At 35.7% G+C, this 15,527-nt stretch overlaps 1 protein-coding gene across 1 annotated transcript in view; it reads right to left on the bottom strand.

Moving 5' to 3' along the window:
- Positions 1 to 708: 708 nt before the first annotated feature.
- Positions 709 to 15,527, bottom strand: part of LOC150092798 (homeobox protein DBX1-like) — a 67,619-nt gene continuing 52,800 nt past the window's right edge. The window contains exons 3-4 of the mRNA XM_090414281.1: positions 11,090 to 11,394; positions 709 to 1,032 (exon numbers count right to left, since the gene is read on the bottom strand). Of these exons, the coding sequence (XP_090270407.1) occupies positions 709 to 1,032; positions 11,090 to 11,394 (629 nt within the window). The remainder of the gene's footprint in view (positions 1,033 to 11,089; positions 11,395 to 15,527) is intronic.

A 15,527-nucleotide genomic window follows, 5' to 3' on the forward strand; every position in this document is an offset into this window, starting at 1 on the left:
TGCTTGCATCATTTATTATTGTCTTTATTAAGGGGTAAAAGCAAATTACCCAAATGGAAGATAAGATTAGAGTCTGACTTTGTGGTTTTAACCTTCACGTTTTGTTTGTCAGACCTTTTGTCAGGAAGAATGTAGCTTTTTCTTATTTTCTTTGGAAGTTTTTCAAACTTCCAACCATGACGTACTTGTCAGTGAGAGTAATTTCTTCTATTTGAAACCTACTCGAAGTTTAAGATTAACAGAAAGTCTTACGGACTTTCAAAAAAACACATCTGGTGTGCAAATGTGTCCTGGATATAAAGAGATTGAGTACATCTTACACAAGGAAGACTTTTTAAGGGGGATTCCTCACACACACTCATACATATAAACACACTCACGCGCACATACATTCCACCCCCTCTAAAACATATTACTCGAATAGTTATTCAAATAGAAATAATTATTTCCAACATGACCCGCGATCAAGGACTGAAATCACATTTAATGAGGAAAAAAAATTCCCAATTCATCAGCCCATACTAATGTTTTGTTTGTAGAAAAAATAGCTGGAGATGATTGGTATTGCTCATGTTAAGCAGGAGCGTACAGATAGACAGACAGAGGAATAAGAAACAGAAATCAGTGGAATTAACTTGGAGATATGACACCAGGTGGCACACCGCTCATAGGGCGCAAATCAATGTACACAATTTATTTGTGAAAAGTTCAAAGCACTTTAATTTCTCCTTCTTCTTCCGATGAAATACAGTCTGGATGACCTTGAGAAGGATCTAGTGATAGCACGTGAGAATTGCAATCCGTTATATGAGGACTTGGAGGAGCACTGTCGACAGCGGAATCGAGTCCACTGTCTTTGGTAACAAAGTCATCACACTCTGTTTTTGTATTCAATCCGCCGACGTCACTGAGATCTGGATTCGGATTGTGTTTAGTTGGTAATGTCTGTTCTCTGGTTCCACCTGAAGAGAGAAGTTCTCGCTCTTTGGAGTTTCTCCATTTCATACGGCGATTCTGGAACCATATTTTTACCTGTAAAGAAAACAGTAGAATGAAAAGAGTCGTTTTGTACTAATGCGACAACCCCCGCACACACACACGCCGAAAAGACAAATTCATGAAAACTTGATTACTAGGAATTTAAAATATGTAATACCCTATGAGCAAATAGTAGATTGCAGCTACAAGTTTTAAAATGGATTCTCAAATAAAAGAAGTCCATTTGGTCTCTTGGAGACATTGTGAACTGTTTAAAGTGAGCGATAAATCTTAATTCAACTAGAGATGGATAAAAGACAGTTCATACATTTGTTTCTACAGTATACAGGGTGGCCATAAGGCGTGGAAAATGCCGTAGAAAATGGCCACCTTTGTGAAGCCGAAAATGGGAGGCATTTAAGTGATGTGGTTTTTCATAACTAAAAATAATCTGGGGATATTAAAATGGTGCAGTTACTTCACAAAGTCGGGCACTTTCTACGACATGTTCTATGATTTATGAGCTACTCTGTATAAGACTAAAATGGATGCAAGAGAGAAAATGAGTAAAAATTCCATATTATTAATGTTGAGGTGATCACATAAGCAATTTATAACGTGTGCTAAATTCACTGTTCTCCTTTTAAATTCCCTTCTTCCTGTTTGACGAATAATACATTATCAGTTACATTGTTATCATTACACATTACGAAACTAATGTTATCACTTACTATTCGCAATCAGACATAGTAATTTTCTCTTTATTTGTTTCAGCTTGTCTTGGGGATCGGCTTGTGGCTACCAGAACGAATAGTTTCGTATTTATGGAGCGATGGAACTTATGAAGCCAACTATCAAAGCTTTTCAAGGTAGGAGAGCGTTCTCTTTTTTTTTTTTTTCTTTGATCACCATATACGTTTTATAGCCAAGCTCATGAATAAACTAAATATAATCACAGGCTCATATTGGGCATGCGCACATTCTTCTAGTTTGTGGTTGATTTTGGTGTTTAATTCGCGATGGCTAGTAGTTATTCAACGCTTTTGTTTCTTTATTCAAAGAGAAAATTTACAAAAATCTGTAATGATGTGGTTGAAAGCTTAATCTAACAATGAACCAAATTCATTACAGAATCTTTCTTGGTCACGCAATACCGAAACTACTACTTAATCTACATTTTTAGCATCTCGCAATTTCCAACTTAGATTTTTTCCCTTTGATTAAAACAGATTATTTTGTTTTTCTGCGGATATTAATTAACAATCTGCTCAGAGATTGCAGTCTAGTTTGCAATTAGTTTAGCAAGCAGGTTTTAAAATTGTGAAATTCATCCCCCCCCCCCGAAATAATGATAATAATACTCAGATATTTTTGTATTCCTCAACTGCCTTCGACGTTTCTCATCTATCAAGGGATCCTTGATTCATGCAGAATAACTTTACATGTATCAATATTAATTTTGCAGTCTCCATGGTTTCAATCCACTGATTGAAGCACATTACAATGGAAAAGTTTGGAAAAATCTGCACATCAGACATCCGAAACACCAGCACGGTAACAACTTAGAGTCGCATTAGTTTACAAGTGCGGAGGTCAAACGGTTAATATTTAATATTCGTTAGATGGGATGACTTTATACGCCGCGTGAGTATAATGAAGTTTAAAATGTTTTACTGTGTGTGTGTGTGCGTGTGTGGCGCGCGCGAAGAAAGGCCCATAAAAGCAATGAAAACTTTAACCTGTGCCTTTTGGCTTGTGATGCAGTTCTGCAGAGGTTTCACATACGAGCTCGCGCGCGGCACTTGTCCATCGCAGGACGCATGTAAATCGGACCATACATGCCACTTTGATGCAATAGCATTAACAACCAGCAACGACAGAACAGTTTTCTACTGTTCCTGACGCCAGCACACCACGTGTCTGAATAGCGTGAATACAAATGACGTCACAGCTGTCACCAATCAGATTTGGCTGAGAACACCAGATGCTCAAAAAGGCAGCGCTTCTTTATTGATCGGAACGGTCGGCGCGCGCGCGCCCAGAGGAAAGAGTGGTGTGTGCGCGCGCCATGTAACAGCCATCGATCTCTTAGCGAGAGAGAGAGAGAGAGAGAGAGAGAGAGAGACCGCAATATGTTTCATGTTTGCCAACAAATTGCAGCATTAGCATACACAATGTGGCGGTCTCATCGCCTCAGTCGCATTCATAAGATCGTGTTGGTCAGAGCGCGATTGATTGGCGCTCAGGCTGACTAACAGAGGATGGGTTGTCTGTCAGGAGAATTTCGTATCGGCGTTCTCTTCTCGTGTCTGTTATCTGCGTGCTGCCTAGTGAGATGCAGTGCGTCGATGGACACGAAGCGTTTCGGAAAGGTACGCTCGTGTTCCATCAAAGGGCTAATGACGCGGAGAAGAAAGTTTAAAGGAGTTTGGGAGCGAAAATAAGTTCTTAAGGAACTGCGAGTTTTTCGCGAGGGAATAAAACAGACGAGTTAAGTTTACAGGACATCAAAACTCTTCTGTTTGCTAACTTATTTTTTTCTCGTACACACAATTACTTTATTTTCAATAAATGACTGAAACTTACCTCTTTCTGGAGTAGCAATTTTTGTCGTAATCCCGCTTGCTAGAAAAGAATTAATCCCACGAAATATTTAAGCAATTGTAATCCCTAAAAGTTACTTTTTTTTTCATCCGTATTCTAAGCCCATTAACTACTTAAGAATTTTGCAGATTTAGTTTGGTAGAATATAAAGCGAAGTTTCTGGTTAAACATCGTTCTAACCTATAAGACAAATTAAAACGATGTTTTAAGCACGTTCTGTATCTCGATTATTGGCATATACAATACAAGATACTTATAGGATTTGTATTCGTAAAAACTCTTTTTCTAAATACAAATTAACTAAAGAGATAATCGGTTTCAGTCTTCTTGATTATTTGAAAAATATCCGGCGCCATGCTGAGAGCAATTATAATGTTCTTAGCTGCATTTCAGTTCAATTCTCTTTCATGCCGGGTGTGAAATGAAACCGACTTTATTTATTAAGAGAATTTTTGATATTCACAATCAGTTCGAGTTTGAAGTTTTCCATTTGAAATAATCCTAATTTCTCTCTATCTACTAAGATTATGATTGTTTTTCCTTTCGTACTTTTAAGATTTCTTTTTAGTATATATTAATGCGGACAACTAAAATGATTTTAATCAAATTACTCTAACTCTGTTCAGTTAGGTCTTTTTTATAGTTTTGAAATAGTTTAACTCTATCATACGAAAAATAATTATTCTGCAAGAAGAGACATGATTCCTTATTACGAAGACCTTGAATTCGATTCAAGAACTTAAACGTTTACTAGGTCTTTTGAAACTGAAACGAAATTGCTTGATTTCATTTAAAGATGACCAGCAATTTTATCTCTCTTAAAAATTATACAAACCAGCCTCTAGAAACAAACAGCGTAAAATGCGACTGTTAGACACGATTTAACTCTCTTGGTAGCCTCATTTGCCTCCACGATACCCATAACCATATAACTGCATGTTCTCTCTTTTAGAATGAGACGAAGCAACTAAGAGTAAGAGGTGGTGTCCGATGACTGCGCATATTCTCCGTTCGATATCCGGAGTAAAATCATCACTTCTCTATAACACTGACTAAATTACCTTCACCTGTGAAAGCCCTTATAATCGTTACTCGTGTTTTGGAAGAGATCTAACACCAGATCTTCCTAAGTAAAGCTCACATCGATTGTTCTGACCGGTCAGAACAAGCGACGAATTAAGAAAAAAATAAATATAAAGAATAATTAGAAAAAACAACAACAGTGATCTGGAAACGATAGCATAAAATGATACAAATGAAGACGGAGAACGTCAGATTGGCGTTGGTGGGCCGATTGGATAGCGTCTCCGTTTGCAGTCAGCATATTGTTAGTTCAAATCAATCTATGACATGATTGTAGAATATTTTCATCGCCTTCTGCGAGACTATCACCCTGCACGATGGGTTGAAACTGCTTGAACAAAATCTCAAGCGTGAGATTTCTAAATTATGTAATTTATTCCACACCTGTGGGTGGAATTCACATGAAAATACGGAGAAGAGACATAGCCAAAAAAACGCAAGAAAACTGAAAAAGTGGAACAAACCAGTTGGAAGCCAGGAATGATATTTATAGTTCTCTTTATCATGCAATCCGTTAAGTGATGGTGCTTTCTAAGGCGTGCGCATCTCATCTCCAATACTAGTGCCTTATCCAGAATAAAATTATATCATAATTTGTCTGTTTAAGCACTTATTACGTAAAAAATGTGTTGCTTAACCCCGTTTTTACACAAGTTTATTTTGTAAAAAAAAAAAAAAGAAAAAAAAGACTGTCACAGCTTTGAGCTTTTACCAGATATTAATGAACACAAAAGCTTTTCATGAGGTATTTCAAGATTTCTATTAAAAATCGAGCCTCGACCGTAATTTGACTTACATGATTAAGACACAGCTCTGTTTTGAGGAATTTGAACTTACTCCTAAATCTGATAGGGAATCTTGAACCTCGTCAAATCATTTACTATTGCAATGGTTTGACAGAAATAAGCAGATTTTAGCAAAAGTATAAAATAAAACACAGGCCAATTATAATTATTCAAATGATTTATTTCAATCACTATACTCTCCCTCAGCTTCGATATAGCGTTTGGCACGGTCAGTTAATTCGTTAAACGAGTTTTTTATATCGGTTTTTGGGATACTGTTGAGGGTCGTGGTTACTGCCGCTTGAACATTTTCAATGGTGTCGTATCGCTTTCCTTTCATCGGCAAATGAAGTCGGGGGAAGAGAAAGAAGTCACAGGGTGCTAAAGCAGGTGAATACGAAGAGTGATCCAACATACAAACTTGGTTTTTGCTCAAAAACTGTCTCACAATGTTCGGACAATGAGATGGTGCATTATCGTGCAAAAGTGACCAGCTGCCTGCATCACGATATTCATGCCGTATACGACGAATTCTCGCTATCAATCACTTCAAAACTTCGAGATATAACTCGCCATTGACCGTTTGACCGGGCGAAACGAATTCTTTGTGGATAATGCCCTTGGAATCGTAGAAACAAATCAGAATTGTCTTTACTTTTGACTTCTTCAAGCGACTTTTTTTCGGATGCCCCTGTTCTGGGGGTCTCCACTTAGCACTGATGCTTTGTTTCGGGCTCATACTCAAAACACCACGTTTCGTCACCAGTAACGATTGTTTCTATGAAGGTTTGAGTACTTACGAGCGGTTTTAATTGCAGTGTTCAATTCGATACATTTTTTGGTCGTCGGTCAACTTGTGAGGAACAAATCGTGAATTCAAATTACGAAGGTCCAAACTCTCGATAAAAATGTTGTGCACAGTTGATTTTGGAATCCCCAATTCATCTTCCATCCATCTCATGGACGATTTCGGGTTTTCGTTGATGAAATCGCGCACTTTTTGGATGTTAACTTCACTCAGTCCAGTTTTTGGAAGGCCCGGCTTTTCGTCGTCCTCAAGCGTCTCAAGACCACTTTGAAATCGCTTAAACCACTCGTAAACTTGAGTATGGGATAAGCATTCATCACCGTACGCTTTTTGAAGCATTTGATGCATTTCGGTAAAACTTTTACCAAGTTTAATACAAAAGTCAATCGCAGCTCTCTGTTTGAATCTCATTTTCCTACCTTTCGTCAAAATGCACTGTCACTCTTGGCACTATAACTCGGCTTCTAATGAAACAAATGTCATAAACAGTTGACACAACACTAATGAAGATTGCCGCTTTCGACATAAAAAAAATACAACAGGTGGCGCCACTAGTTTCTGCTATTTTCGAAAAGTTCGGTTTGTTTTTGGACAGAGGGTGTATTTACTTGCATACACGTCTGTACCCATCCAAAACTATAAATACATTTATTTCGACAGTACATTTGTAGTTTACTTGTACTTGACGGCAAGCTTCTTTGTGGTCTACAATTACGTTACATGAATTTCCGTTGTAAGTTGCAAGTTTTTTCCGACAATCAAAAAAAAGCTTTTTTGTTGCCTTGGTTGTAGAAGGATCATACGGTACTAACACAAATATTAGTACTTACTTTACGAATGTTTGCGTTAATCCTTTTAACTATAATTAGCCTAATTCATACTTGATATATGTAACACCACTACCAAATGTTTCCGATGTCTGTTTTATGTTTGATGGAAACAGGAGCATCCCAAAAAAAATTGCTAAGTGCTGGATAGGCACCTATTTTAAGACATGTCCATCAACATTATTGGACTATCCAATCTCCTTCGCTGTCTCAGCTTTGTCCTGTTAGTGGCGTGTCTGTTCAGACTGGTTTTGTATATTTTGCTAGAAGAACGAAGTGCGATACAAAAAAAAAATAAAATAAAATAAAATAAAATCCGCAGGACTCCGACGTATTTATAAAAGAGTTTTAATATCAAATCTTTAAAATACGCCTTCAAAATACATTTCATTTGTAAATACTGTTTTGAAAAATAACAAACTTATTAATACACTGTTAAATGTGGAAAATAGCCTTTGAAATATTTTTGCAGTTTTATCTTTTCAATAGTGCATGCTACTCAGAAGGGATTCTGCCTTCAGATCCACATGTCATATTTTAACAAAATAAAAAGATATCCCTCAAACTTCGAAAACAGCATTTTTTGATTATCGCTAAAAGTTTAAAGGCAGTGGCTGTCTTTTCTTTAATAGAATCATTTGTCGTTAATGTGTAGTTTTGACGCTGAAAGAATGTTTTTCTTTTATAAAACACTTTGTGAACAACTAAGCTGTTCTTAAAATGGATTATAAAAATTCTTTTGGAAGTTTTCTTAAATGGATTTTTTTTATGTTTTGGAAATAGTTTATATCCATGCCAAATCAGCTGCCGAACACACACACTTCACTAGTTTATTGAAGATGCGCGCACACACACACACATCACTAGTTTATTGAAGATGCATGAGAAACCATAAGTCAAGGTATTTTAAAATATCTTGATTGTTTATTATGAGCATATTATTTGCTCTCGTATTTGTAGAAAAAAACGGAAAATTAGAACAATAGATTAATTCCAATTAAGAATATAATCCAATAAAGGCATCAATTAAACAAAACTGTATGGTTTTTCACTCAACACAAGAAACTCAGAATTTCGCTTGTAAGCCTACTCGTTGCCATACGAAATCTATGCATCAGATGCAACTTAACCGATTTTTTCCCTATTAGGGAAGCATTTCAGCTGGGGCTGCGTCAGTTATATACTCGAATGGCCACACGCTTGAATGTAAATAATATCTTATAATCCATTAATATCATCTACTGCTACCTTACATATTTTTTAAACCACAGTTTTCCTAACTCTTCCGACTTTTTTTCTTTCATTATAGATTCCATGCTCTCAAGGTCTTTAGAAACTGTTGTAATATCGCAACGTCCAACGCATTTGGTCATCCATCATATTTAAGAGACTATGCGAGAGGCTCTCTTCTTGTTTAGCACTTCTGAATACGGTATCTCATTTCCTGTCTTCTTAAGTTTATTATTTTTTTCTGTAAAACGTTTATTTGAAAGAAAATTACTGATAACAAGTGGTTTCATCTGGAGGCAATTCGTCACTTAAATTTTATATTTTATGGTATTATTTTGAGAATTATTATACCCATGACACGCCTATCTAACATATTTGTGGGTTTATTTAGGCTTTTGTAATATCGAAATTTGTAATTTTCTTTTAAGGTACTAAATATCTGTAATATGGTAACGAACAAATTACTCCGAACAAGCCAATGTTTCATCAAGTTTTTTGTTTTGGTTTGTTTTTCTTTCACAATATTTTTGACTTCGGTTTACTATTTTGGTCAGCTGCGTGTTTTGTCTCTACGATGGATATTAATAGCGTTTTGCGTTTTTAATCGTATAAACAAAGTTGATATTCGTAGTATCTTATTCATTTTGTGTAGCGGTAAAATGGATACACCTCCAAGAAAGCGTTCAAAAATATGTACTCCTCGGCACACATCCATGACTCAAAGACAAACTGCCAAAAAGTGTGAGTTGGTGTTTGGATCATTAAAATCGCTGTTAATGCGATTTTAAGTTTAGGGAGACAGGTACCTTTTTCTCCTGACAAAAGAAAAATTTGGGAGAAAAAGAAAAGGGAAACTACACTTACTCAAGATCGTTGACTAGTTAGAAAAAGCAAAATAAATCCAAGATTATCTGCTTTGGACATAGAGGCTTGGCTACTAGTGAGATTAATGTTTCTGACATGACAGTCCATCGAAGATTGTTGGAAGCAGGGAGGATAGCCCACATACCAAAAAGAAAAAGAAAAAGAAACAACTGTTGAAGAAGGCAATACAGAAAAAGAGGCTCCAGTGGGGAAAAGTGCACAAAGATTGTACTGTTGAGAAGTGGAAGAAAGTCAGATGAGAGCCATTTCTTTGTCCAAGAAAAGCGAGTCGTAAATCAGTTGCTGAGAATACTTTTCCAGCCCACCTTCAACAAGCTCCTAAATACCCAGCGAAAAAGATGTTCTGGGGTTGTTTTACACATGACATTTCAGAATTACTTGGGCCTGTTGATGGTATGATGAAAAGTGACCAATACATAGAAATATTGGAGAAAAGAGTGGTCCCAGAGATCCAGAATGACAAATAACTCATCTTCCAACAGGATCTCGCTCCATGCCACACTTCAAAAAACGTTCCTCAAAAATCCAATTGCTTCAGTGGCCGTAACTCTCCTGACATTAACCCAATAGAAAATATGTTGGCCATAGTAAAAAAGAGACTTGGAAAATTAAATTGTGATACAAAAGATGACTTAATATAATCCATTATAAAAGTATGGTTTTGAGATGCGGAAATAAGAAAAATGTGTTCTTCGTTGGTTATAATCCATGCCTAAGCAAATTAATGAATTATTAGGAACAGAAGATCACATATGAATTATTAGGTAAAATGGTAGTTTAAGTTTTGTATTATTTTCTTGCGAAATTAAAATTTTTCTTTAAAACGTAAGTGTTGGGATTTATTTGTTCGCTACTGTATTACTCATCATCGCTCAATTACTTAGTTTATCCAGTTGATGTATACCAACAGCACATATTTCATAGCGAATGATGCAGAAACAGAAATTACTACAGTTTCAGGGTCCTTGCTTGTGTTATTCTGTTTTATTATAATAAACAGTACCACATTCGGATATAACGGAAATATTATACCTAAAAGGTCCACGAAATATTCAAATACTGATCTTAAGGATCGAACAAATGTACTATCATAGGGATAAATATCCTAGAACACATATGTACGAAAGAGAACCTTCGTAGTTTATATATATTCAGGTAACTGTAAAGTTATTTAATGGTCATTTTATTTTTGTCGCTAATGAAAATTTCCTTAAAGAAAAAAGAAAATTACGCTAACAAACACACTCATGAGACAAACCATTACGACCACCTACCTAGTAGCGTGTTGCGCCTCCTTTTGCAGAGATAATTGCTTGCATCTGGCTTGTTGTTGACTCCACTGGACCAGGAAATGTGTTCTGAGATATTCTGTACTAACTAGACAGAATAACGGCTCGGAGGTCAATCCGGCACTACTAATCTTTAGATTCTGCGCTCCACATGATCCCACAAAAGAACTAGGTGGCCAGGGAGTACACTAATTGCTTGGACAATGCATGCCTTGTAATATAGGACATTGTCTTGCTGGATTCCAGATCCATTGGGTGAGAAGTCACTTGTAGGGCAAATGCACGGTCGAACAATCACCAGGTAAGAATTAACCTTCATTGTGTGTTCTCAATTGAGGATGAGTTGATCCACTAATGCCCATAAGAACAATCTCCTCAGGGATACCACCACTATCAGCCTTTTCAGGGTCAATCGGGCTACACGGTTGGCCAGAAACAGACCGGATAGTCTTAATGTTTTACTGCTTACGAGTATCATCACATGATCATACTACGAAAATGCGCTGATAGTAAGGCAAGTTTCGGGAGTTTTAAAACGCATTACAAATAAAATAAGTAAACTGTGATTAATTATTGAATCAATCAACAAGTGCACCCTACCTGAGAATCCTTTAGCCCCAACTTTTCCGCCAACTTTTTACGATCCGGCTTACTGATGTATTTCTGGACTTGAAAGCGTTTCTCCAGCCCTTGCCTCTGTGCATCGGAAAACACGGCCCTCCTCATCATTCCTCTCCTCGGTTTGCCTCTTGCAGCCGCTGCCCAAGGGAAAGATGCTGGTAATGGGAATGCAAGACCGTGTGGCGGGGTCATTGATATGACTCCTGGTCCTCCAGGAAGTCCGGTCATTCCACTAACTCCGTTGACGCCTGTGACTCCGATACCGTGGACACCGGCCGTGTGACCTAGAAGCATGAGCATAAAATATCAAGGTTATATTATGATTTTCTGATGGCTCCTTTAAAGAACAGGATATTATTTATTGCTTTGAATATATTAGTAGTATTGCAAGTGTTATAAGTCTAACTATTGTGAGCGTGAAATGAGGTTGAATTGTACACATAAATTTTAACACACTGGGCAGATGAATTCGATTTTTTTTTTAAGTCTTGATTTTAAAACAAGTCACACCTAATCTATATTTGCGAACCAGTAGAGCATTAACACCTCGAGTAGTGTCACATCGGCAATGAAAATCTCCTACTTAAATGTTACAAAAAACTAGAGGTGGTATGATATCCTGTTCACAAAGGATAAGTGTATTCTGTTCAGTTTTGAGTGAGAGAAAATGATTTGTTTGCATTTAATGTCAAATTAAATGTCAAAGCAGCTAAGGCCACGAATCGCGCGCGTGGCTTTTATTTATTTTATCCTGTTTTTAAGTAAATAAAACCCAATTTCAAAGAAAACATTTCCATCAGAAAATGTAAGTAGTAAGCCGGTGTTCATATTAAAAACAAATCACTTGTGGCATCATAATGATATAACTGTAACAGTTATAATATTGTAGAGAAATAAACGACTTATAAAATAGACAGAACAATACCTACATTTCACTTCCATTTCAATCTAATACGCTAGATGTTGCCTACGACAAAGCAATTTTCCAGACTTTCTTTCTGAATCTAGATATTTCGTGTTAAATATTTTAACTTACTAAACTGACTAGGTGATCATTGAACTTATGCACATTTGAACTGTGTTTCAAATGTACACTAATTCTCCGATAATGCACGAGAAAACGCAGATCTCACCCTTACATTTTTACTTGAATTTGAAGATATAAAACGGTATTTTGATTTAATACAGTCTTTTCTGTTGGTAATTGGTTTTTCACTTATATTTGACAGCACTAAATTATTTTGCAGTTTCAGTATAGTATAAAAATAGGTTTTCGACATTACAAGGAAGGTAAAAAAATTTAAATAGTTTAAATTATTCCTTTATGACACTGAAGTTAAGAAACTGTTCTGAATACAAGTGGAGCACCTTCAGTACAAACATTCTACTGAAGTCCGTCAACAAATTAAAAAAAAAAAAGAGTGATTAATATTTTAATCATTCAATATTCATCTTAATAAGGTTAAAAGAAATTTTTTTGTCTTTGATTCTCAGTATTGTATTGTCCACATCTTACGTTCCTTATCGCAATCAAACAAGTTAAAGAAAAGACTTATTGTATAAAAATCCAATACTTTTCCGTTTGTGGTCCACATAAAAGATCATTAAGAAGAGACAATGAAAGGGTAGCCACTCAGAAATCCACTTGAAAAGAAAGTGCACGCGGGAAAAAAAAAAAAAGAAAGAAACGAACAAATAAAATAAAAACTACTGTTTGCAGTAACAGTCATTCTTTGAAGTGTGTAGAAGTGTCTTAAAAATATCCCAAGGAAGGTTTTGGTGGGAGAAAAGTGGAAAGTTATCCGTAGTAAAAGTGCGTTTCAGACAGAAATAAAAAAAAAAAAAGGAGAGAACTGTACGTAAAGAAAAACACGCACAATGAAGACGTCTTGGAGTAGAAGAACGAAAAGAAAAGAAATAAAAAAAACCTTAAAATTTGATCACGCGAGAAGAAATACGATTTTGCGATGACGAGAGAAACGCAACGAGTCAAACACAAATAGCAGTTTAATCAAGAGAAGAAAAGGAGTTGAAAGGGGAAAAAAATCGGAAATCGCGACCAGTTTAGTGTTATTTATGGAATTTCATTCGCTGGCTCAAATCGAAGCAAGTGTTTTTGTAAAAGAAGAGAATTTCTTGTCACATCTCATACAAGAACGTTCATATTGCAAATAGACTTCATCACTAGTTGCATAACATTACTCTTATTCGCTATGGAAGCAAATTCCTTCATTATATCTCACAGTCGTTGAGAAAAATTAGTGACAGTTCTTTCTACGTAACAGAATAGTCTGGTTGTGATACATCCGTGTTTCCATGACAACAATAAGTTAAGTCCTGAAGAATGAAATATGGGAGCGGTTCTTAAATTAGTGGGTAAGATACTCGCTTCCTACTTCTAACCTTCCCGAGTTCCGAATGTAAGTTACGCAACAGATATGTTGATTGCATTTCACTTGTGCGATTTATGAGCGACAGATTTATTTTGGTAATACTTCTTGTTTTCCTTAATTTTAGAATTTGTGCCATGCTGGTGATCAGCGAACAGGCAGTTTTTCGACCAACGTCATTCAGTAAATATTTTTTGTAAATTTAACCCCAAAAAGAAGGAAATTGCTTTTCTAAATATCGGCGTGAAGTAGGTGCCATTACGGAACTTCGATAGAGGAAGAGAAATATAATCGATAAAAACTATAAAACTCCTGTTGGGGAAACAGCATTGCCATCCACATCCATTACCCTGGATGGGTTTTTCGCAATTCATTAAAGTTCTTAAAAGAACTGGGCGATGGACTGAGTCCTTGACTCTTTATCCCGTCATCTGAATGAAGAAAATCTGTGTGGATCTGTGTGGATGGGGTGTTATTGAGCTAAAAGCTCTAGTCATGGCTGAGTAACGGCATTAGCCGGGCCTCAGTTAAAACTTCATTGGCTACAGCATTTGCCATCCGCTACCCTGGAAGTCCTAAAAAGGACTGAGGTGTTTATACAGCCATCGCAAATCATGATATTTATATTTTAAAGATATTGGAATTAAAGAGGTTTTAGAATTATACTCAATATTTTAAATGAGGTCGAAGAAGTTAGTTAATAAAAATTCCTTAGTAAAAAATAAAAATTTAATTTATTATTAGTTTTATATGATAAAAAAATAACTTTTTGGTATTTGATGATATTTCAGAAATGTGACCCAAATTAAGTAAACACATATTAATATTTTATATTTGGATACTCAATTATGGAGAAAAGTATAAAATTTAGTATTTGTCTGGAAAGCACATTTATTGTTTGGAAAGGAGAATGAATGCTAATTCAGTATTTGAACGGTATGAAAGTAGTGCTTATTATTCTTTAAGAGATTTCTTTTCTTCTCTTTTGCTGTATAAATTACATTCGTCTTCTTATTTAACCGAGTGTTTTTTTTTTCTTTTGTTAATCACACTTAATGAAAGAAAACAAAATCTTCCATATACATTTATTAAACTCTTAAGTAGTACTGAAAAATATTAACTTTTACTTACTTCAACGAAGCAGTTAGAAAGTATCATGTACTTTGTTTTTTTTACTGACTACCCATACATAAAATATTCAATTATGCTTTTTGTAAAATCGGACTACAAACTTCATTTATTTGGGAAGTAAGTGTATCAGATAAATGAGAGACCTTTCTATCGAGAACCAGGATCACTTAAGTGGTGAATGTACTATTGTTTGAAGTGTAATCAAATAGTGATATTCATAACTTCAACAAAATAACTAAAATACGGTAATCTCTAGGCCGAGTTATCTCGAATGTTATCTATTGTGTTCCTCAGCAAGTTACTGAGGAACACAATGGATAACTTAATAGGAAGAATAAGGGAGGGAAGAATATTTTGATTATGAGCATGCAATATAGGTTAAACTAGATTGCAAGTATTCCAATTAAACTAACAGCCCTATATTACTCCATCCATCCATTTTCTTCTACAGGTAACGGGGAATATGAAAAGCATTCTTGCTTCACCCATCTAGCCAAACAAAAAATTTTTAATAAATTGCAACCATAAATTTAGGGAGTGATTTGAAAAGTAAGTTCTTTCGCGAATAAGAATGCACACCCCCATCTTTTATGCTATATTGAGCTGTTGGTACAAATGTGTCTCGAAATATGTACATATAATTATATACCTTGCTCAAAGCGAATTGTACGGAAAAGTTCGATTTGTCAGCGAAAATCTATCTTAATCTCCAGTTCTTAAGAATTTGGTGTTTAAAAGATAAGGTTTATTTTAGAAACGATACAAACTGGAAAAAAATTAACACTCGATTCAGACGGTCAGTAATATTTCCTACCAAATTTAATTGGTACAAAACGTTACAAGCTCTGGGAAAGAATATAAGCCACTGATATCATTTTGTAACGACATAAAAAGTC

The sequence above is a fragment of the Typopeltis vanoorti genome, chromosome 25 (genome assembly GCF_054136105.1).
Source record: "Typopeltis vanoorti isolate ZY-2024b chromosome 25, IOZ_Tvanoo_1.0, whole genome shotgun sequence".
Lineage (NCBI taxonomy): Eukaryota > Metazoa > Arthropoda > Arachnida > Uropygi > Thelyphonidae > Typopeltis > Typopeltis vanoorti.